Here is a 23,006-nt window from a genome sequence, read left to right on the forward strand (position 1 = left end):
CCTCTATCCTCTCGCTCAGACTGGAAAAAGTGCTCTTATTATGTTTTCTTTTCTTTTCTTTCTTTTTTTTTTTTTTTTTGACACAGGGCCTCACTCTGTCACCTAGGCTGGAGTGTGGTGGCTCCACAGTTCACTGCAGTCCCCACCTCCCAGGCTCAGGTGATCCTCCTACTGCAGCCTCCCAAGTAGTTGGGGCCACAGGTATGCGCCACCATGACAGGCAATCTAATTTTTTTGTATTTTTTGTAGAGACTGGGTTTTGCCATGTTGCCCAGGCTGGCCTCGAACTCCTGACCTCAAGTGATCTGCCTGTCTCCTGCCTCAGCCTCCTGAGTAGCTGGGATTACAGGCATGCACCACCACGCCCGGCTAATTTTTGTATTTTTAGTAGAGACAGGGTTTCTCCATGTTGGTCAGGCTGGTCTTGAACTCCTGACCTCAAGTGATCCGCCTACCTTGGCCTCCCAAAGTGCTGGGATTACAGGCGTGAGCCACTGTGCCTGGCCTCTCCTCACCTGTTTTAATTGTTTACTCAAATGTCACCTTTTTACTTTGAGGTTTACTTTTACCTTTGGAGGTTTGGAGTAGAGGAGGGATACTATCTGTCTAAAAAGAAAAACAACATTTAGAAATATAACAGTATGGGCCGGGCATGGTGGCTCAGGCCTGTAATCCCAGGACTGTGGGAGGCCAAGACGGATGGATCACTTGAGGTCAGGAGTTCGAGACCAGCCTGGCTAACATGGTGAAATCCCGCCCCCACTCATCTCTACTAAAAATACAAAAATTTTCCCAGGGTGGTGGCGGGTGACTGTAATACCAGCTACTCGGGGGGCTGAGGCAGGAGAATCGCTTCAACCTGGGAGGAGGAGGCTGCAGTGAGCCAAGATTGCGCCACTGCATTCCAGCCTGGGCGACAGAGTCAGACTCTGTCTCAAAAAAAAAAAAAAAAAAGAACAGTATGAGCAAAGAGCGAGTAAGGCAATTATCAGATGTCTACTTTGCCAGGAATCAGGCTACAGCAAATAAATGTTTATACATAATATCGATAATAAATGCCCAGCTCTTCCCCTGTAAAACTCCAATACGCTAAGATTTTTTCATGAACACCGTCCCCCGCTGCTCCGACCCCTGCTTTTTTATTTATTTATTTATTTTTTTTGGTAGAGATGAGGTCTCACTATGTTGACCAGGCTGGTCTTGAACTCCCGGCTCAAGCGATCCTCCTGCTTCCGCTTCCTAAAGTGCTGGGATTACACCGCGCTCTGTCCTGAACACACGTTTTGTTTGTTTGTTTTTTTACAAAACCCCTGGAGAACCCGCGTAGTCTAACCTGGGCTGGTTTTTGTATTTTTGCAAAATAACACCCCACACATTCTCCTATAAGTGTACAGATTTTTTTGCACCCAGTTTGGTTGTCTGCGGCCATAAGCTCTTCTTTAAGCCTTTCCAACCCGTCCTTCTAGAGAAAGTGTCTTCATAAGGAAGTGACACTGCTCACGCCTGTAATCCCAACACTTTGGGAGGCCGAGGCGGGTGGATCACTAGGTCAGGAGATCGAGACCATCCTGGAAAAAACACAGTGAAACCCCGTCTCTACTAAAAATACAAAAAATTAGCCGGGTGTGGTGGTGGGTGCCTGTAGTCCCAGCTACTCCGGAGGCTGAGGCAGGAGAATGGCGTGAACCTGGGAGGCGGAGGTTGCAGTGAGCCGAGATCGCGCCACTGCACTCCAGCCTGGGCGACAGAGCGAGACTCCGTCTCAAAAAAATAAAAAAATAAAAAATAAATTAAAAATAAATAAAAGGAAGTGACACTGGATAATTAAGAGACACATCATTGTGCTTAACACATATTCACACCCGGCACTGTCACATCCATCGTGCCTTGAGGACAGGCATAAATTTATGGCTTTCCTCCTGCGCTCCCGGCCTGCTCCTAGCCTTTGACCAGAGCCCGCGCAGCATCCCAGTCCCAGGAAAGGGCCCGCCGGTGCCGCGCAGCCTCCTGGAAGCTGTGGGCACTAGCGTTCCTCCGCGCCAGAACTACAACTCCCAGCAGGCCTTGCTCCTCTCCACCTCCCTCGCAGCGCATGGCCTGCCGGGAGGGGGCAGGTAGCCGGCGGGCCCGGTCCAATGGGTGCCGGCTTCCGAGGAGAGGGCGGAGGAGAGGAGGAAGGAGGCGAACTCTGGGCCCTGGCCCCATTCATTGCCGTGGCCGGCGGGCACTGGGGCCCCGTGTTTTCAGAGTCATGGAGGCGCTAATTCCTGTCATTAACAAGCTCCAGGACGTCTTCAACACGGTGGGCGCCGACATCATCCAGCTGCCTCAAATCGTCGTAGTGGGAACGCAGGTGAGAGCAGCAGGCGGCGTTCGCTCGGGCCAGACCCCAGCCGCAGGCCTGGTTGGTGCTGCGGCAGTGCCCACTCCCGCGCCAGCCTTTGGGGCCTGTGGGAGGAGGGCCTTGCTGGGGTCTCCAGGGCTCTCCGGGCTCTGCCGCACCCGCCCTCCCGGGGCAGCGTTGCATCAAGGCGGAGAATCCGGGGCCCGGCCAGGGGCGGAGCCGGCGCGGCGGCGGGCCTGGCTAGCCCGGCGGGTCCCGGGGACAGGAGAGGGAAGGATGGGGCCGGCGGGCGGAACTAGAGTCCGCTGGGACCGGGCGCGGCCTCGTCCGCGTGCCGCTGCCTCCAAGGGCACCTGGGGGACGCGCGGGGCACTCGGGTCTCGCTGAGCTCGGTGGGCTGGCTGTTCCCATCACGGTTGGCTTTCGTGAGACGGGTGTTTTATTTCCCTCCTTGCCTTGCCCAGGGACTGCGGAGTTAGTTTTGGAATCGCGCTGTTGAGGCTGAGAGACGCTACGGTGCGTGAGCGCCAGTGTTTTCCTGCAGTGTAATTCCACTGGGTTTCGAGAACGCCGAAGCAGCATTTAAAAAAAACAAAAACAAAACGTGTATCTAGAGTTCTGCGGGTGTTGGGAAGAAATGTCCGATTTTTCTGCGTAGGCTGTGGTTTTTGTCTTCCACAGTTTTGTGATCGTGACCTAAATTGGGCATCAGTTTCTCCGGTCTTCTCATAGCTAACTCATTTTTTTTGAAGCAGAAATGTTGAGGAAATAAATGTTATTTCTAGAGTGACAGAGGAGAAGTATAATTTTCCTTTTCTGTGCCTGCTGCTTTTATTGACCTAGGAATCATAGGACTTCTATTAGAGTTCAGAGAAACGGATTTTAGAAATTAGTATATTGATTTTAAGTGCCTTCATTTCTTAATAGTATCTTTTCTATTGAGAAGGTAACGGTTTCCCCATCATTTTCCATGAGGTACATAGTATAGGGTATAAGTACTATGAGAAGGAACTTAATGTTCAAAGTATTAGTGGCTATCCAAGCACTGGAAACTATAGACACCCTGTACTCGTTTGTTTTGTTTTTTTTTTTGGCTTTTAAATAGTTGAAGCAATAGAAATTGTTTTAGAAACACATTTCCTTGGTCTGCGATAGGATTGGGAAAGATTCTGCTCAATCTTGCCTACGTATTCTAGTATTTGTAACAATATTTGTAATGTTTGGAGACTCAGAAGCATCAAACAAATTACAAGGATTATTTTTTATTGAACATAATTTTGTTCAGTCTGGGACATATAGTAAGTGCTCTGTAAATATTTTGAATAAATATTGCTCACTCTAACCACAATGTTTTAAAACACTGGGACCTTTATCATCAAAACTAACCTGTTTTTGTAAAAAGTTAGAGGTAATATAAATTAAGTCTTTGATAGTAAGTGATTCAGAAGTGTCTCCTAGCTGCACACTAGAAACTTTCCATATACTTTTAAAAGAGAGTCTCAGTGCTTTTTAAGCATGAGGAAGTAAAAGAATTAGGGAAATAGTGTGTCAGCATAAACAGTTTAAAATCAATAAGTTGTTTTTTTCTTTTTACACAAAATAGAGTTTATTTTGGTCAGTAAACCTGTTGGCAAAATACAGAGTAGCAGGAGAGAAAAGTAAAGATCCCATCCTTCTGAAAGCCATTAACATGTGCAAAAACCATCCTAGTACTGGCAGTTATATGCTATATTTGCATGTGGATGTTTGAAATTTCTCAAGGGGTCAGTTTTTCTACTTGATTTAATGAGGGTTATTTCCATCTAAGTTCTTATTAGCTGATAATCAGTCTTTTACTCAAGTACAGAAGAAATACAGAATAGAAATTATCCGAGGTAGGCAGATCACTTAAGTCCAGGAGTTCAAGACCAGCCTGGGCAACGTGGGGAAACTCCATCTCTACAAAAAATACGAAAATTAGCTGGGCGTGGTGGCGCAAACCTGTAGTCTCAGTTACTCTGCAGGCTGAGGTGGGAGGATCACCTGAGCCTGGGAGGTTGAGGCTGTGGTGCATGCAGGAGTGCGTGTCACTGCACCCCAGCAGAAAGAGCGAGAGAGAATAGAAACTATTTTCTCCCCACAACGCCCCCCCTGCCCCCGCCTTTTCTGTAGTGTGTTGGGGAAACAAGAATCTCTTCTTGGTTTGAATACTAGTATACCATTACTTTGTGATGTCTGCCATTTTTACTCTTTGGTGTTGTGTAACGTATATGTATACCTCACATTTATATTTAATGAAGTAGTTGTAGTGAGTGAGTTCCAGACATATAAGTGTTCTGTACTTAGTTCTGCCTAGTAAACCTATCGGCAGTAATTGTGTCTTCAGAATACAGGTATAAATTAGCCAGGTGCTATGGTGTGTAGTGTGTGCTGGTAGTCCCAGCTACTTGGGAAGATTACCTGAGTCTAGGAGTTTGAGGCTGCAGTGAGCTATGATTCTGCGATGGCACTCCAGCCTGGGCGACAGAGTGAGACCCTGTCTCTTAAAAAAAAAATTAAAAAACAACTTCAAGTGTAGTCTCTATCCTACATATTATCCATACCTTAAATGGCTTCAGTTTCTATCTTGTTGAACTTTTTGGAACAGTGATTCTCAGACTTGAGTGTGTATTAAGAATCACTTTGGTATTTTTTTTTTTTTTGAGACGGAGTTTCGCTCTTGTTGCCCAGGCTAGAGTGCAATGCCATGATCTTGGCTCACTGCAACCTCCGCCTCCCGCTTCAAGTGATTCTCCTGCCTCAGCCTCCTGCATAGCTGGGATTACAGGCATGTACCACCACGCCCGGCTAATTTTGTATTTTTAGTAGAGACAGAGTTTCTCCATGTTGGTCAGGCTGGTATCGAACTCCCGACCTCAGGTGATCCACCCGTCTCAGCCTCCCAAAGTGCTGGGATTACAGGTGTGAGCCACCCCGCCTGGCCTAAGAATCACTTTGAAAATAAGTTTCCTGGATCCTATCCCCAGAGATTTTGATTTTATAAGCCTGGGGTGGGTGAGGGACCATAGGTGATTCTGATACAGATGGTTCCTAGATCCTAATTTGAAAAATATATTAGTGAATCATTGGATTTTAAAATGTATGATACTGGAAAAAGCAGGAAAATTAGGGGAGGTTGAATCTATGGCATACTACCATCCAGTATCATGCTGACTTTGGTGGCATTCTTGCTCTAATATATCACTTCCCAGGCAACCATTGCTGACCCCTAAATGTTTTAAACTTTGGTTTTATGAAATGCTCAAGTAACACTCATTTGGGGGCTAGGGACTTGGAGGAGTGGAGGTGAGGGAATCATGTTTACAGCCATCAATCATTCACAGGTTTTATGTGTTAGCTAAATAAATTGCTTTTATTTTTTTCTAGTAGAGACCATCTGTGTGAAATGAACAGACACAGTGGGGAGAGAGAGAAGGCTGAGGATACTTTTAGACCATGGTGTACTTTGCAAGTAGAGGAGATAAGACTTAAAACAGCTTTTGTGACTCAACTTGGGAAATTTAATCCTATTTCTTAAATTAAGAATTGGAAAGGGGAGCCCTCCAGGTATGTAATCTAAACTACCACCCAATATAGGTATCCAAATACAGAAGACATTAACCTGAGACTCTGGCTTAGTGTTCCTAGTAATGTACTTCACACTTTTCCTTTTATTTCAGAGATTTCAGCATTCCATCTTCAGTAATTCAGACAAATGTAAAAGGAAAAACAATTTGGATTTTTTATTTTTATTTTTTTAGGGTCTGGCTCTTTCACCCAGGCTAGAGTGCAGTGGCATAATCCATAGCTCACTGTAACCTCAAATTCCTGGGCTTGAGCAGTCCTCTCGCCTCAGCCTCCTGAGTAGCTGGGACTACAGGCACGCATCTGGCTAATTTTTTTTTTTAAATTTAAAATTGCTGCCTTACTATGTTGCCAAGGCTGGTCTCAAACTCCTGGGCTCAAATGATCCTCTTGCCTTGGCCTCCCAAAGTGCTAGGATTATAGGTGTGAGCCACTGCACCTAGCCTAAAAATAATTTGGATTTTATTTTATTGTTTATTTTTTTAGAGATGGAGTCTTGCTCCATTGCCCAGGCTGGAGTGCAGTGGTGCGATCTCGGCTCACTGCAACCTCTGCTTCCCGAGTTCAAGTGATTCTCCTGCCTCAGCCTCCTGAATAGCTGGGATTACAGGTGCATGCCACCATGCCTGGCTAATTTTTGTATTTTTAGTAGAGACGGGGTTTCACTGTGTTGGTCAGGCTGGTCTCGAACTCCTGACCTCATGATCCACTTGCCTTGGCCTCCCAAAGTACTGGGATTACAGACGTGAGCCACTGTGCTCGGCCTAATTTTTGTATTTTTAGTAGAGACAGCGTTTTACCATGTTGGCCAGACTGGTTTCAAACTCCTGACCTCAAATGACCTGCCTGCCTCAGCCTCCTGCTGGGATAACAGGTATGAGCCACCATGCCCGGCCAGAAATTTGCATTTTAATTTCTAATTTCCAAATCAACTTTTAAAAATTTAACATTAAAAATACTGAAATATTCATGTAACACAAAATTCACCATTATAAAGTATACACAACTCAGCAGTGTTTAGTATGTTCACAAAGTTGTACCACCATAGTGTAATTCCAAAATATTTTCATTACCTGAAAAAGAAAACTCCTGCCCATAAGCAGTCACCCCCCTGTTTTGTCCTCCCCCAGCTTCTGACAGGTTTTGATTTTATAAGCCCCACGTGGGTGAGGGACCATCGGTGACTCTGATACAGATGGTTCCTAGATCCTAATTTGAAAAATATATTAGTGAATCATTGGATTTTAAAATGCATGATACTAGAAAAAGCAGGAATCACTGGCAACCACTAATCTACTTTCTGTCTCTATGGATTTGCCTATTTGGGATATTTCACATTAGAGGAATCCTATAATATGTGATTTGATCTTTTGTGCCAGGCATCTGTTGCTCAACATAATTCTTTTTTTTTTGAGACAGAGTTTTGCTCTGTTGCTTAGGCTGGAGTGCAATGGCACAATCTCAGCTCACTGCAACCTCCACCTCCCAGGTTCAAGTGATTCTTCTGCCTCAGCCCGGATTACAGGCGTGTGCTACCACACCCAGCTAATTTTTTTGTATTTTTAGTAGAGATGAGGTTTTGCCATGTTGGCCAGACTGGTCTCGAACTCCTGACCTCAAGTGATCTGCCTGCCTCAGCTTCCCAAAGTGCTGGGATTATAGGCATGAGCCACTAACATAATGTTTTTTAGGTTCATCCATTATGTAGCATGGCAGAATAATAAATATTCCATTGTATAGATACAGCACAGTTTATTCAATTGATGAAATTTTGGGTTGTTTCTATTTTTTGGCTATTATGAATAAATAATGCTGCTGTGAACATTCATTTACAAGTTTTTATGTGAATGTGTTTTTTTTTTTTTTTGAGACGGAGTCTCACTCTGTCACCCAGGCTGGAGTGCAAGTGGCCTGCTCTCAGCTCACTGCAAGCTCCGCCTCCCGGGTTCACGCCATTCTCCTGCCTCAGCCTCCCGAGTAGCTGGGACTGCAGGTGCCCGCCACCATGCCCAGCTAATTTTTTGTTTTTTAGTAGAGACACAGTTTCACCGTGTTAGCCAGGATGGTCTCGATCTCCTGACCTCGTGATCCACCGGCCTTGGCCTCCCAAAGTGCTGGGATTACAGGCGTGAGCTGCTGCGCCCAGCCGTGGCTGCACCATTTCACATCCCCTCCAGGGTTCAGGTTTCTGCACATCCCTATCAACACTTGTTATTATCTTTTTTTTTTTTTTTTTAAGTGCTAAATCATTCTGGAATTCTTTATTTGAAAATAGCACTTTTTGACCCCTATGCCATTTCCTTCTCTTACGGACAACTCTTTTCATAGTTTGATGTCCCTCTCTCTTTTTTTTTTCTCCATGAGCACTGCTTTCTACATTTTAGCATTTATTGACTGTAGTTTAATTCCTTCTGATGCATTGTTTTCTTGTGTTCTTAGATAAATTTATGTTTTTCCCTTTTTTTGTATAGATTATGAGTTGCTGCTTTTTTTTAACTTAACAAAATTGAGGTGAAATTTGCAGAACATAAAATTAGCCTTTTTTTTTTTTTTTTTTTTTTTTTTTTTTGAGATGGAGTTTTGCTCTTGTTGCCCATGCTGGAGTGCAATGGCGCGATCTCAGCTCACAGCAACCTCCATCTCCCGGGTTCAAGTGATTTTCCTGCCTCAGCCTGTCAAGTAGCTGGGATTATAAGCATGTGCCATGCCTGGCTAATTTTGTATTTTTAGTAGAGACAGGGTTTCTCCATGTTGGTCAGGCTGGTCTCAAACTCCCGACCTCAGGTGATCCGTCCACCTTGACCTCCCAAAGTGCTGGGATTATAGGTGTGAGCCACTGCACCCAGCCAAAATTAGCCCTTTTATAAAATGTCTAATTCAGTGGCATTTAGTGCATTCATAATGACATCTCTGTCTAGGTCCAAAACAATTTCATCACGAAAGAAAACTGTACTATTGAGCTGTCACTCCCTCTTCTTTCTTTTCCATTTAATGTCTGAGTAATATTCTGTTATATGTATAAACCACATTTGGTTTATTCAATCACCTATTGATGAGCAATTGGGTTGTTTCTACCTTTTAGCTGTTGTGAATAGTGCTGCTGTGAACATTGGTGTACAAGTATTTGAGTACCTGTTATCAGTTATTTTGGATTATACCTAGGAGTAAAATTACTGGGTTCTGTGGTAATTTTGTTTAACTTTTTGAGCAACCACCAAACTGTTTTCCACAGCAGCTACACCATTTTAAAATTCTCACCAGCAATGTATGAAGGGTGCAGTTTTTCTGTATCTTTGTCAACATTTGTTATTAATCTGTTTTTGATTATAGTCATCCTAATGGGTGTGAAGTGGTATTTCATTGTAGTTTTGTTTTGCATTTCCCTAATGACTAATGGTGTTGAACGTCTTTTTGTGTGCTTTTTGGGGTTGTCTTATTGTTGAGTTGCAAGAGTTCTTTTTTTTTTTTTTTTGAGATGGAGTCTCGCTCTGTTGCCCAGGTGGCCAGGCTGGTCTTGAACTCCTGACCTCAGGTGATCCGCCCGCCTTGGCCTCCCAAAGTGCTGGCATTACAGGCATGAGCCACCATACCCGGCCTTGTCTTTTTGCTTCCTTGTTAGTGTCCTTCAGTACACAAAAGGTTTTACTTTTGGTTAAGGCTAATTTATCTTTTTTTTTCCTTTTATTGCTTGTGATTATGGTGTCATATCTAAGGCATTGACAAATCCAAAGCCGTGAAGATTTTTTTTTTATTTTTTAATGTTTTTTTCCCTAATTATTTTATAGTTTTGGCTTGTATATTTAGGCTTTTGATCCATTTGGAGTACATCTTCGTATGGTATGAGGTAGGGGTTCATTTCATTTTTTTTGCATATGCTTCTCCAGTTGACCCAGTACCATTTGTTGGAGAGACTGTTCTTTCCCCATTGAATAGTCTTGGCATTGTTGAAAAGCAGTTGAGCAAAGATTTTTTTGTTGTTGTTGAGACAGGGTTTCACTCTGTCACCCAGGCTGGAGTGCAATGGCGCAGTCTTGGGTCACTACAGCCTCCACCTCCTGGGTTCAAGCAATTCTTCTGCCTCATCCTCCCAAGTAGCTGAGACTACAGGCACCTGCCATCACACCAGGCTATTTTTTTTTTGGTATTTTTTTTAGTAGCTACGGGGTTTTGCCATGTTGGCCAGGCTGGTCTTGAACTCCTGACCTCAGGTGATCCACCCACCTCGGCCTCCCAAAGTGCTGGGAATACAGGCATGAGCCGCTGTGCCCTGCCAGCCAAAGATTTATTATATGGGTTTATTTCTGGATTCTCAGTTCTATTCTGCTTTGATTACTGTAGCTTTGGAGTATATTTTAAATTTGAGAAGTGTAACTTTACCAGCATTGTTTTTCTTTTTCAAAATTGTTTTGGTTGTTTGGGGTCCCTTGTCATTCAATATGAATTTTATTTTATATTATTTTATTTTGAGAGGTAGTCTTGCTCTGTCGCCCAGGCTGGAGTGCAGTGGCGTGATCTCGGCTCACTTGCAGCCTCTGCCTCCTGGGTTCAAGCGATCCAACCACCTCAGGCTCCAAGTAGCTGAGATTACAGGTGCCCACCACCATGCCTGGCTAATATTTGTTTTTTCAGTAGAGATGGGGTTTCACCATGTTGGCAAGATTGGTCTCAAACTCCTAACCTCAGGTGATCTGCCCGCCTCGGCCTCCCAAAATGCTGGGATTACAGGCATGAGCCACTGTGCGGGCCCCATATGAATTTTAGATTTGGTTTCTCCATTTCTGTAAACAAGACAGTGGGGATTTTGATGGGGATTGTGTTTCCTCTATAGGTTGCTTCAGGTTTTATTGGCATCTTAACCATTTTAAGTTAGAATTTTTGATTGGGAGGTTTTTTCTTTCAGCACTTTATCTTACTGCCTCTGGCTCCTATGGTTTCTTTTCTCTTTTCTTTCTTTGAAAACAAGTTTATTAAAGTAAAGGAATTAAAGGCTGGCTACTCCATAGGCAGAGCCGCTGTGGCCCCTATGGTTTCTGATGAGAAATCTGTTGTATCTGTTGTTAGTCTTATTGAGGATCCCTTGTTCATGACTCTTAGCTTCTCTCTTGCTGCTTTTAACATTTGTCTTTGTCTTTCAACAGTTTGATTATAATTTATCTCAATGTGTGTATTTCTTTGTGTTTATCCTGCTTTGAGTTCATCGAGCTTCTTGAATGTGTAGATTCATATCACTTTTTCATGCTTTTATGGAAGAAGTGGGGATTTTCACGGATGATACTTCTGCCTTGTCAGATATCTGAATCTGTCACTCTTAGTGATCTAGAAAGCACTGGACCTATAGTTTTATAACCAAGAAAAAATTCTTTCCTAAGGACTGTTAGGTCTGCAGTATTTTAGAAAGTTTGGATTTTGGGTATTAAGTTCGTATAAGAACAGCCTTTTTTTTTTTTTTTGTGGTCAGATTGCTGTTTATTTTATTTTTTTATTTTATTATTATTATACTTTAAGTTTTAGGGTACATGTGCACAACGTGCAGGTTTGTTACATATGTATACATGTGCCATGTTGGTGTGCTGCACCCGTTAACTCGTCATTCAGCATTAGGTGTATCTCCTAATGCTATCCCTCCCCCTGCCCCCACCCCACAGCAGTCCCCAGAGTGTGATGTTCCCCTTCCTGTGTCCATGTGTTCTCATTGAAGAACAACCTTTTAAGCCAAGTGTGGTGGCCTGTGCCTGTAGCCCCTTTGGGAGACCTGGTGGCAAGACTGCTTGAACCCAGGAGGTTGAGGGCTGTAGTTCACTGTGATTGTGCCTGTGAATAGCTGCTGCACTCCAGCCTAAGCAACATAGTGAGACCTGCTCTCTTAAAAACAAAAAACACCTCACATATTAACTGCAAATTATGAAGTGGTTTAAACTTCATATTTATATTTTGTCATTAGGTAGAGGGTTTGAGCTATATGGTAGAAACAGTTTAGCTATTTTATTTTATTTTTTTTTGAGACAGAGTTTCGCTCTTGTTGCCCAGGCTGGATTGCAATGGCGCGATCTTGGCTCACTGCAACCTCCACCTTCCAAGTTCAAGCGATTCTCCTGTCTCAGCTTCCCGAGTAGCTGGGATTACAGGCGTGCGCCACCATGCCTGGCTAATTTTGTATTTTTAGTAGAGACGGGATTTCTTCATGTTAGTCAGTCTGGTCTTAACCTCAGGTGATCTGCCTGCCTCACCCTCCCAAAGTGCTGGAATTACAGGCATGAGCCACTGCGCCCGGCGTAGTTTAGCTGTTTTAAATACCGTAAGATTAACATTTCTAAGGACACTCTTAGAAATATTTTATTTAAATAAGTGAAGCAAATATTAAGGAAACTTGTAAATCTAAAATTATTTCAAAATAAAAAGTAAAATATTAAGAGAAGTATGTCTTTACTATATTAATATCAAAATAAAGAATTGAGAGGTCTGCCTTACACAATGAAAAATTAAAACTTAGAAGTTAAATAAGGGATCAGCTTTGGTTAATGTGGTATGAATGAACATTATTAACTCCTCAGCCGCAACTGATGCTGATTATTAGGGAAGAGCTGAAAATACAACAAAACCTTTTCAGTGTGAAAGGCCACATCTCAAAATATAAATTCAAAACACGAAAAATCCCAATACAGTGCAGTTTGGAAGAAACTAAAAGATGACACTGAGACCAGGCACACAAATCTTTAGCTCCTAAATATAATACAGGATATTGAATCAGCTTTAGGAGTTTGTGGAGAAAAAAATCTGAAGGCCTTGTAGTGCCAGTGGAGCCCGATTTTCAGAGCAAGCTGGCTGTGATTTTTGCCACTTTAGAACTCTTGTAGCTACACGACTTCCTATGAAGAACCCAGACATGGGATGTTTAAATCACCAGGTGGGGGAAAAAGCACTGATAGAACCAATTGTTGAAGAAGCCAGTACCATTTATAGTAGTGAATCTAGATGAGAGGTAAAACACTGGGAGCCCACAGATGTGTTTCATCTAGTCTGTGTGTGTTGACACATACAGTATTAAAAATAAATGAATTAGTTGCCAATGTTTAAAAATAGGTGGATTTAGTTGAAAGGCCCAGATTTCTGGTTTTGCCTTAAAAAAATCAGAAAATCTGATAACCCTTCACCCATATTCCCAGTGGATTTGAATAATGCCTGCTTTAGGTGGGTCAGTTAATATCTAGTTAGCCACAGCTCCTATTGCTCCCAGTTGCCTTCCCTGGTTGCCAGTTATCATCATATATGTGCTGTTCTTTCTTTATAGTGTAAAATAAGCAATGAAATATTTCCTACTTCTACATTTGCATCAAAAGTGGGCAAGTTGAAGACTACTGGGTTATAATTCATCCCTGTTACTTGTTACCTAAGTATATCTGGGCAAGTTACATAATTTTTCTAAAACTCAGCTAACTCATATATAAAGTGAGAAATAGTAACCATCTCATAGAATTGTTAGACTTAAATGAGGTAAATCACTTGGAATGGTAGTAGCAATGTAGTATGTTTGATTAATGTTAGCCATTACTACTGATTAAAATGGCTGTACATTTTAAGAAAAATGAGCATTTTGGGGCAGATGTTAGAAATATTCTTATTTTTCATGTACAAAATGTCAGGAGAATACAATCTGATGGCATTTAAAAAATCACTTTACTGAAGTATGGTTGACACTCTGATGTCATTTTGACCAAAGTCTGGATTGATTTATTCATTGCATGTGTGGGCAGTTGAGTTTGTAACTTCTGTATTAGTTTGCTAGGGCTGCCATAACAAAATGCCACAGACTGGGTAGCTTAAAAAGCAGAAGTTTATTTTCTCACAGTTCTGGAGGCTAGAAGTCCAAGATCAAAGTGTCAGCAGGTTTGGTTTCATTTGAGGCCTTTTTCCTTGGCTCGTAGATGGCTGCCTTCTTGCTGTGTCCGTGGTGTCTCTGTGTCTAAATTTCCTCTTCTTGTAAGAATGTCAGTCAGTTCGGATTATGGGCCCACCTTGTTTTTTTTAGATGGAGTCTTGCTCTTGTTTTTTTTAGATGGAGTCAATAGCCTTGTTTTTTTTAGATGGAGTCTCGCTCTGTCGCCAGGCTAGAGTGCAGAGGCGCGATCTCGGCTCACTGTAACCTCTGCCTCCCTGGTTCAAGCGATTCTCCTGCCTCAGCCTCCCAAATAGCTCGGACTATAGGCATGTGCCACCACGCCCAGCTAATTTTTGTATTTTTAGTAGAGACGGGATTGGGGTTTCACCATGTTGGCCAGGATGGTCTCAATCTCTTGACCTCGTGATCCACCCGCCTTGGCCTCCCGAAGTGCTGGGATTACAGGCATGAGCCACCGTGCCTGGCCGGACTTGTTTTAACTTAATCGCCTCTTTAAAGGCCCTGTCTGCAAATATAGTCGCATTCCGAGGTACTGGGTGTTAGGGCTTCAACATATAAATTTTGGGAAGACACAATTAAGTCTGTTACAACCTGTCCTAAAAAGGCAGATCAAAAACATATGTTATGGAATTTATTAGAGATAAGAGATTGAAGGTGAGAGCTAAGAGAGCCAAAAGCCTGATCATAGATGATTGGTTAAGAGCACTTGGAGCAGATGAGGAGAGAAACAATAATCCTAAGAGATAAAAGACAAAAGTTCCCCAGAGCTGAAGTACGACATCTTCACGTCTCAATTGCTGCACATAAATATTGAGAGAAGAGACATACCCTGGTTAAATTTCTGAAATTAAAACGAATACTACAAGCTTCTAAATTGAAATAGGAGGGAGGAAAAAAAAAGCTTTCTTAAAAGGGAAAGAGAATCAGACTGGCATTAGACTTCCAGCCTGTCACAGTAAATGTTATTGCATGGAGAAATGTTTAAAATTTAGAGTTCTTAGGGAAATTGTGATTATAAAATTCTGTATTCATTCATACTATAACCATTTTCTCTTTTTTTCTTTTTGGGTGGTGATATATATTTTAATTTTTTAAATTTTGCTCATTGCATTCTATAGAATAAGATTTACATTTAAGCGAAATTAATTAAAATCTAAGCAGAGAGATCAAGTTAAGCACAGGCTCCAGGAAGTCTTGCTGGGATCTCAGGAATAGAGAAAGCATGTTAAAAGTTTTAGTTTGAATGTATGGAATTTGTTTGTTTGTTTGTTTGTTTGTTTTGGTGCATTCTAGATTCTCCAAGAGTCAGTCACCATGAGTACCCGTTAGGCAGATGATACTTATTTTAACGGCACCTAAACTGGGGTTTAGGAGCTATATTTTCCAAGAAGTGACTCAGTCTAATTCTGAAATGACCAAAGCAGTTCATATCATTTTATTCACATTTGAACTCCACTGGAGTCAGGGATGAAATGTCATCTTCTATTCCAAGAATGAAGTCTTCAGATAATGTCCAGGTGCTTCAGAACTAACTAGTCATCATAAGAACACAGAGTCCATAATTTCTCCAATGTATAGTTTTTTGTGGTTTCTAGAAGCATCAAATGAATCACAGTGCTACCAAAGTCCACACAGAACTAGTCACAGTGTTCTTCCCATCCATCTTAACATTAGGCTCATTTTTACATTTCAGGTATGTGTACATTTTCACAGTGTAATAGGGACATATATCAGGTGGAAGTTCCACTCACTATTAGTCATGAAGTAGCTGTAATCTGTGTTTATTTTTTTACACAGTCATGTGAAATTTATTTATATACACACATATAATCCCAGTTTGTTCACTTATACTGCTATATAATGGTCCTTTATAGGAATATATCCTGTTGAAATTTGTGTGTTTCCCAGTGTTTGCTACAGCTGTTTTTGTAAACAGTGGTACTGCGGATATTCATATAAATGTCTCATGTTTGAGAATTTCTCTAACGAATCAAGGAGTGGAATTGCCAGACCGTAGGGTATATTTATTGGATATTGCTAGTGCTCCTCAGGATGGCTGTAATTTACATTCCCATCAACAGAGTGAAGTTTGTTTATTTATATCTGTACTTTCTATAGTCACATTTTAAATTTATGGTACCTCATTGTGGTTTCTATTGCATCCTCCTGATTACTAGTGAGTGTGAGCATCTTATCATGTTTCTTGGCTCTTTGAGGTTTTGTTTTGTGAGTTTTTGTTCGTATCTCTGCACATTATTTTCTGTTAGGTATTTTTAAAAATTTGATTTGTGGGAGTTATTTATACATTTTGGTTACCAGTTGCTCATGGATCACAAATGTTTTCCCTGAATTTTTTCTATGAGGAAAATAAGTTTTAATTTTATTGTGGTTGAATTATCTTTTCTTCTATGGTTTTGTACATTTTGTATATTGTTTAAGAAGTCATTCACCTTTATTTTGTTTTTTAACAGCTTTATTGAGATGCACTCTATATACCATAACATTCACCCATTTACAATGTGTAATTCAGTGTTTTTTTAAGCATGTTTATAGAATCACACAGCCATCACCTTAAACTTTTCTTTTTTCTTTTCTTTTTGAGACAGGGTCTCACTCTCTTGCCCAGGCTGGAGTGCAGTGGCATGACCACGGCTCACTGCAGCCTCAATCCCCTGGGCTCAAGTGATCCATCTGTCTAAGCTTCCCGAGCAGCTGGGACTACAGGCAAGTGCAACCTTGCCTGGCTAATTTTTTTATTTTTTGTAAAGATGAGGTTTCACCATGTTGCCCAGTATGGTCTTGAACTCCTTGGCCTCAAGTGATCTGCCTACCTCGGCCTCCCACATTGCTGGGGTTACAGGCATGTGCCACCTTGCCTGGCCTTTCCATCACCTTTAAACTAATTTTAGAATATACCATCATTCCAGAAAGAAACCTCATATCCGTTAGTAGTCACTCCCCATTCTTCTTCACTCTATCCCTAAACAGCCACACAATCTACTTTCTAGCTATAGATTTGCCTATTTTGGGCATTTCTCGTTTTTTGAGATGGAGTCTCGCCCTGTTGCCCAGGCTGGAGTGCAGTGGCGCAATCTTGGCTGACTACAACCTCCGCCTCCTGGGTTCAAGCAATTCTGCTGCCTCAGCCTCTCCTGAGTAGCTGGGACTACAGGCGCGTGCCACCTTGCCCGTGTAATTTTTGTATTTTTGGTTGAGATGGGGTTTCACCATGTCGGCCAGGTTGGTCTCGAACTCCTGACCTTGTGATCCGCCCGCCTTGGCCTCCCAAAGTGCTGGGATTACAGGCGTGAGCCACCGTGCCCGGCCATATTTTGGACATTTCATATAAACAGGGTCAAATAATATGTGGTCTTTTGTGACTGACTGACTTTAACTTAGCAGAATAATGTTTTTAGGTTCATCCATGTTGGAGCATGCATCAGTACCTTATTCCTTTTTGTGACTGAAGTATAAAATAACTTTTATAAGACTAAACATTAGTCTTGATACTTCTAGTGGATTAAATATCAATATTAGGGATCCTGGGAAGATAACAGCAGTGGTAGAATAGTTTCCTAAATATTTATATGACTTTCCCCTAAAACAGAACAAATAGGATAGGAAAGCCAAAAACACATAGAAAACGTGTACAAGAAAATTAGTTGACTGTTTCTCTACAAACGCTCAAATACCAGGAGATTGGGAACAAACCATTGTTATCCATACTGGAAGAAGCAGAAGGAAGCAGTGGAACATCTGATGGAGCGGAGAATTGTAAATAACCCAAAGGCAATCACTAGAAAGCTTTTTAAAGGGCCGATTTTAGAATACCAGCTGAAACAGGACTTTGGGAAGGGTATTGCACACATTGATAATGGGTGAGTGAAAGGGATCAGTTGTAAAGTCTCAAGGGACTAGTGCTCCTTCATGAAACTTTAAAAACTAACCAAGGCTCCCTTCCAGGCCCACTCCTCACAAGAAGAAGGAACTGAGGATACAATTGAGTATCCTCTGAAGAATACAGACCAAGGAAAGAGAAGGTCCAGATAAAAGCAGGGGAGGTAAACAGGGCCAAGATAGAAAGCAAGAAACTATATTTTTGAATACTATATGAAAACAACAAGAGGGAGTTTTAGAGTATAAGGGCAGAATAGCTATTCAGAGCCAAGCCTCTTTCAAAAGTCAACAGTATGAAATGATTGTTGTCAAATCTCATGCAAATTTTTGAAGATAAACAAGACCCCTTAGAGAAGGAAATGAAAGCACACCAGAAAGATATACTTAGAAAACAAACAAAAACTGTGAGATATTAAGACAAAAGGCAAGACAGAAGACACTACAATGATAAGACATTTCAAAAATTAATTTGCATAAGAAAAATTAAAAAATGATAGTGAAGTATTATAAATAAAAGAAAATGGCTGGACATGGTGGCTCACACCTGTAATCCCAGCACTTTAGGAGGTTGAGGCAGGAGGATCGCTTGAGTCCAGGAATTTGAGACCAGCCTGGGCAACATGATGAAACCTGTCTCTACAAAAAATAGAAAAATTAGCTGGATGTGATGGTGTATGCCTGTAGTCCCAGCTACTCGGGAGGGTGAGGTGGGAGGATCACCTGAGCCTGGGAAGGTTGAGGCTGCAGTGAAGTGTGCTGGTGCCACTGCACACCAGCCTGGGCAACAGAGTGAGACCTTGTCTTGGATAAATTAAATGAATGAATGAATGAAATGAAACAAAATTTATTTTAGAAATGGAGACAAATTAGAAGGAACACAAGAGCAAGTAAACATAACAGATATACCTTATGAGGGAAAGAAGCTGAAAAGGAGAAAGACATTAAAAATAAAGAAATGTAAAAAGAATTTTGTAGAAATTGACACGTTGGAAACAAGTAAAGAAAATCCAACATATGTATATTAGGTGTCCCCAAAGAAGAAAACTATAGCAAGGGAACAGAATGGGTACTAAAAATTACAATACAAGACAATTTTAATGAAATAAAAGTAGATGGGGAACTAAATTTTGGAAGAGTACAGCACATACCTAAGAAGAGTGACACGGTAGACCAACACTGAAACATAGTCTATAAAAATTATTGGACTTTAAAGGAAAAATAAAAATCCTCAGACATACAGGCAGAAGTCACAAAGTCTCTTACCTTTATAAGTAAAGGAAAATCAGGGCCAGGTGTGGTAGCTCATACCTGTAGTCCCAACACTTTTGGGAGGCCGAGGTGGGGGTATCGCTTGAGCCCAGGAGTTTGAGACCAGCCTGGGCAATACAGTGAGACCCTGTCTACACACACACAAACACACACACGCACACACACACACAATATAGTGAGACCCTGTCTACACACGCATGCATGCATACGCTGGGTGTGGTGGTGTGAGCTTGTAGTCCAAGTTACTTGGAAGGCTGACAGGAGGATCTATTGAGCCCAGGAATTGGAGGCTGCAGTGAGCTGTGATTGCACCACTTTACTCCAGCCTGGGCAACAGAGCTGGACAGTGTCTCTAAAAAAAAAAAAAGAAAAAAATAATCAGATTACTGTCTTTTTTTTTTTTTTTTTTTTTGAGACAGAGTTTTGTTCTTGTCGCCCAGGTTGGAGTGCAATGGCGCGATCTCAGCTCACTGCCACCTCCGCCTCCCGGGTTCAAGTGATTATCCTACCTCAGCCTCCTGAGTAGCTGGGCTTACAGGCATCTGCCACCACGCCTGGCTAATTTTTGTATTTTTAGCAGAGATGGGGTTTCACCATGTTGGCCAGGCTGGTCTCAAACTCCTTACCTCAAGTGATCCGCCCACCTCGGCCTCCCAAAGTGTTGGGATTACAGGCGTGAGCCACCGCACCTGGGCTGGTGTATACTTTCTTATCTTAAATATGGAATTTCATTGTCTCTGTTCTCCTATGACAGTAGGGAGGCCAAGGTGGGCGGATCACTTGAGGTCAGGAGTTTGAGACCAGCCTGGCCAACATGATGAAACCCCGTCTCTACTAAAAATACAAAAATTAGCCAGGTGTGGTGGCATGTACCTGTAATCCCAGCTACTTGGGAGGCTGAGGCAAGAGAGTCGCTTGAACCAGTGAGATGGAGGCTGCAGTGAGCCATGATTATGCCACTGTACTATGCCTAGGTGATAGAGTGAGACTTTCTAAAAATAAAAAATAAAAGTCACAAACATTATGCTAGAATTTGAGGAATATTGTTCCCATTAGCCCTTCCTGGGGAATCTACTAGAGAATGGGTGTGAGAATCAGAATGTTTAGAGACACATTAAAGACTGGTGATTTGTATTACATGTAACTAAGACCAAATGAGGGTTTGAAAGAAGATATGGTCTGTAAAGGGTGGGAAGGAGAATGGAGGGATTGTATGCAAAACATTTAAAAAAACTACTTTCAGTAATAATGTTGGTGGTGATAGTATTGGTGTTATTATTTTGAGAATCTGTGTGTAACATGAAATAAAAAGCAAACAAGTAATTGTGTTATTCTAATTCTGTCACAAACTGTGTCATTGAGAACCACAGCTCTTGGTGTGGAAGAAAGAAGATAGAGATGACTGATTAGAGGAATGTATGTTTATGTCAGGGGTGGGTGAGGGTTGCAAGTGTTGGTAGCTGAAATAGAGAAAAAAGCTAATGTTTCAACTCAAGGAGCTTTTTTAAAGAACAATAAACCCTCCTTTCACCAGGAGAAAAAAAAAAAAATCCCAGGAAGAAGAAATTAGCAATATTAAAATCAATTACAAAGCAAAATCAGCAAAATATTTGGCCAATAAAATCAATTTAATGGTCATTTAGAAAGTCTCATAAAAAAAGAACGTAAAATATTCGAAATAAGAAAAGTGTTCTGAACAAATTCTAAGAGTATTATGAGTAGTTATGCCTATAAATTTGAAAATCAGAGAATTTGATTTTTTTTTATGGACACATTTTGTCAGACATATAAAGAACAGGAAATGTCTATATGTTGTTAAAATTATTTCAGAGTACAGTATCAGAGTACAGGAATGAAATGATGGAAAGCACCCCGTTTTATTTAATGAGAGGGGCTACCCTGGATATCACAACTACAATTTCGCAGACATATCTTATATTCTTCAATTTAACTCTCCAGATCCATTCAGCATTTGTGTTTTCCATCATAGGGGACCTTTCTGGACAACATGAATGAGTCCCTATGTCCTCTGTCTTCTGATTTGGGTGTGGAAATGAGGAGCCCTGGCAGGGAGTTGGAGGAAGGAGGAGAAAAAAAGTCCCAGTCTTGATTCCCCCATCTCATACATTCTGTATGTAGGAGCCTTGGGCTGGCTGGCTGTGTCACTCTTAGTCTTCCTAGTCCTTCCTTTTAGGCTTCAGGGTGATGAGAGCTGCTCTTGTTACTAGCCTGGGTTACTGCAATATCCCTTGTGATTTCCTATAAGCCTCACCCACAGCTTTGTAAATAGTCCCTTTGTAAATAAACCCTCTTTAAATTAATCTAATTTGAGTGGGCCATCTGCTTCCTGCAGACCCTGTCTGACATAATAGATGAAATTAGGACTTTTGCATTTGTAGAAAATAAATTTTTAAAGTACAAGTTTTGACTAAGAAAAAAACAGTACAGAATATACTGTACAGAAAAATAAGTTTATTGCAAACTTAAGAAAAAAGGCAAATTTAGAAATTTTTAAAATGTATAATAGAGGTTTATGTATTACTTGATTATTTATCCCATTAGCTGTTAGTATTGATATTTTTGATTATTTAGTAATTGGATATTGGTATTGTATGTATGTTAAATTTCCTGAATGTAAGTGGTGTGGTGGCTGGCTCCTGGAATCGCAGCTACTCGGGAGGCTGAGGTGGCCTGAGGATCTCTTGAGGCCAGAAGTTAGAGGCTGCAGTGAGCTATGATCACGCCATTGCACTCCAGCCTGAGTGACAGAATGAGACCCCCATCTCTTAAAAAAAAAAAAAAAAAAACCTGAATGTGATCATTGTATTGTGGTTCTATAGAAGAATGCGCTTGTTCTTAGGAGATGCATGCCACAATGTTTAGAGTGGAGTATCATGATTTCTGTAACTAACTCTGAAATGGGACAGCAAAAGGAAAAAAAGTCTTTGTGTGTACATGTAAGGAGAGAGAGACATAAAGTAAACGTGTCAAAATGTTAATAAGTGGTGAATTATGTTAAGATATATGAGTATTCACTGTTACCATTCTTGCAACTTTTTTTGTGGCATTGAAAATTTCAAAATAAAAAGTTGGAAAATATTTAAAACAACGAAAAATGAAATACTTATGGATAAAGAACTTTATTATAAGCTGATAATAAATATATAAAATGCTAGCATTTGAATAAGCAAATCACTAAAGGAGAAATACAGAAAGCCATTAAACAAAAGGATGCTTGACCTTAATAATAAAGGAATGTAAATTTAAATGAGCTGTCGGTATCCATCTATCAAAGTAGCAAAGATTCAAAAAACAATGCTTTGGGAGGCTGAGGCTGGTGGATCACTTGAGGTCAGGAGTTTGAAACCAGCCTGGCCCACATGGTGAAACCCTGTCTCTACTAAAAATACAAAACCGCTGGGTGTGGTGTCACACGCCTGTAATCCCAGCTACTTGGGAGGCTGAGGCAGGAGAACTGCTTTAACCTGGGAGGTAGAGGTTGCAGAGAGCCAAGATCATGCCACTGCACTATAGCAGCCTGGGCAACAGAGCAAGACTCCATCTCAAAAAAAAAAAAAAAAAAAAAAAAAGCAATGATGCTTAATACTGATGGAGCTGTAGCAAATTGAACGAACTGGTAACTCTTGGAAGTATAGCTTGATGCCCTCTTCTTTGCAGTCTGGCAGTATCTATGAATGCTTAAAATCAGTATGCTCGTTAATAATGGCAATTTAACTTAAATGAACTAAATCTAGTGAGGTAATAAGATAAGTAAGGTTATATGTATAAGCACATTCGTTGCAGCATTGTTAAAAACAGCAAAAACCAAAAACCATCTAAATGCTCATCAGTTTGGGTTTGGTTTTATACATAGTAGAATACTGTTTTAGCTATTTCTTTTGTTTGAGACGGAGTCTCGCTCTATGCCCAGGCTGGAGTGCAGTGGTGCGACCTCGGCTCACTGCAACCTCCACCTCCCGGGTTCAAGCAATTCTC

General features: G+C 41.4%; 1 protein-coding gene across 11 annotated transcripts in view; it reads left to right on the forward strand.

The window, feature by feature from the left end:
* The first annotated feature begins 2,082 nt into the window (after positions 1-2,082).
* DNM1L (dynamin 1 like) overlaps positions 2,083-23,006 on the forward strand; it is a 64,759-nt gene continuing 43,835 nt past the window's right edge. For 6 of the 11 annotated variants that reach the window (XM_054527091.2, XM_054527092.2, XM_024257445.3 and 3 more), the window contains exon 1: positions 2,130-2,353. In XM_054527091.2, coding sequence (XP_054383066.1) covers positions 2,252-2,353 — 102 coding nt within the window. In that variant the 5' untranslated portion in view covers positions 2,130-2,251. Of the gene's footprint in view, positions 2,354-23,006 lie in introns of all 11 variants that reach the window. The other 5 variants (XM_024257446.3, XM_024257444.3, XM_024257448.3 and 2 more) reach the window with 5 other exon arrangements.

Source organism: Pongo abelii, chromosome 10 (assembly GCF_028885655.2).
Source record: "Pongo abelii isolate AG06213 chromosome 10, NHGRI_mPonAbe1-v2.0_pri, whole genome shotgun sequence".
Classification (NCBI taxonomy): Eukaryota; Metazoa; Chordata; class Mammalia; order Primates; family Hominidae; genus Pongo; species Pongo abelii.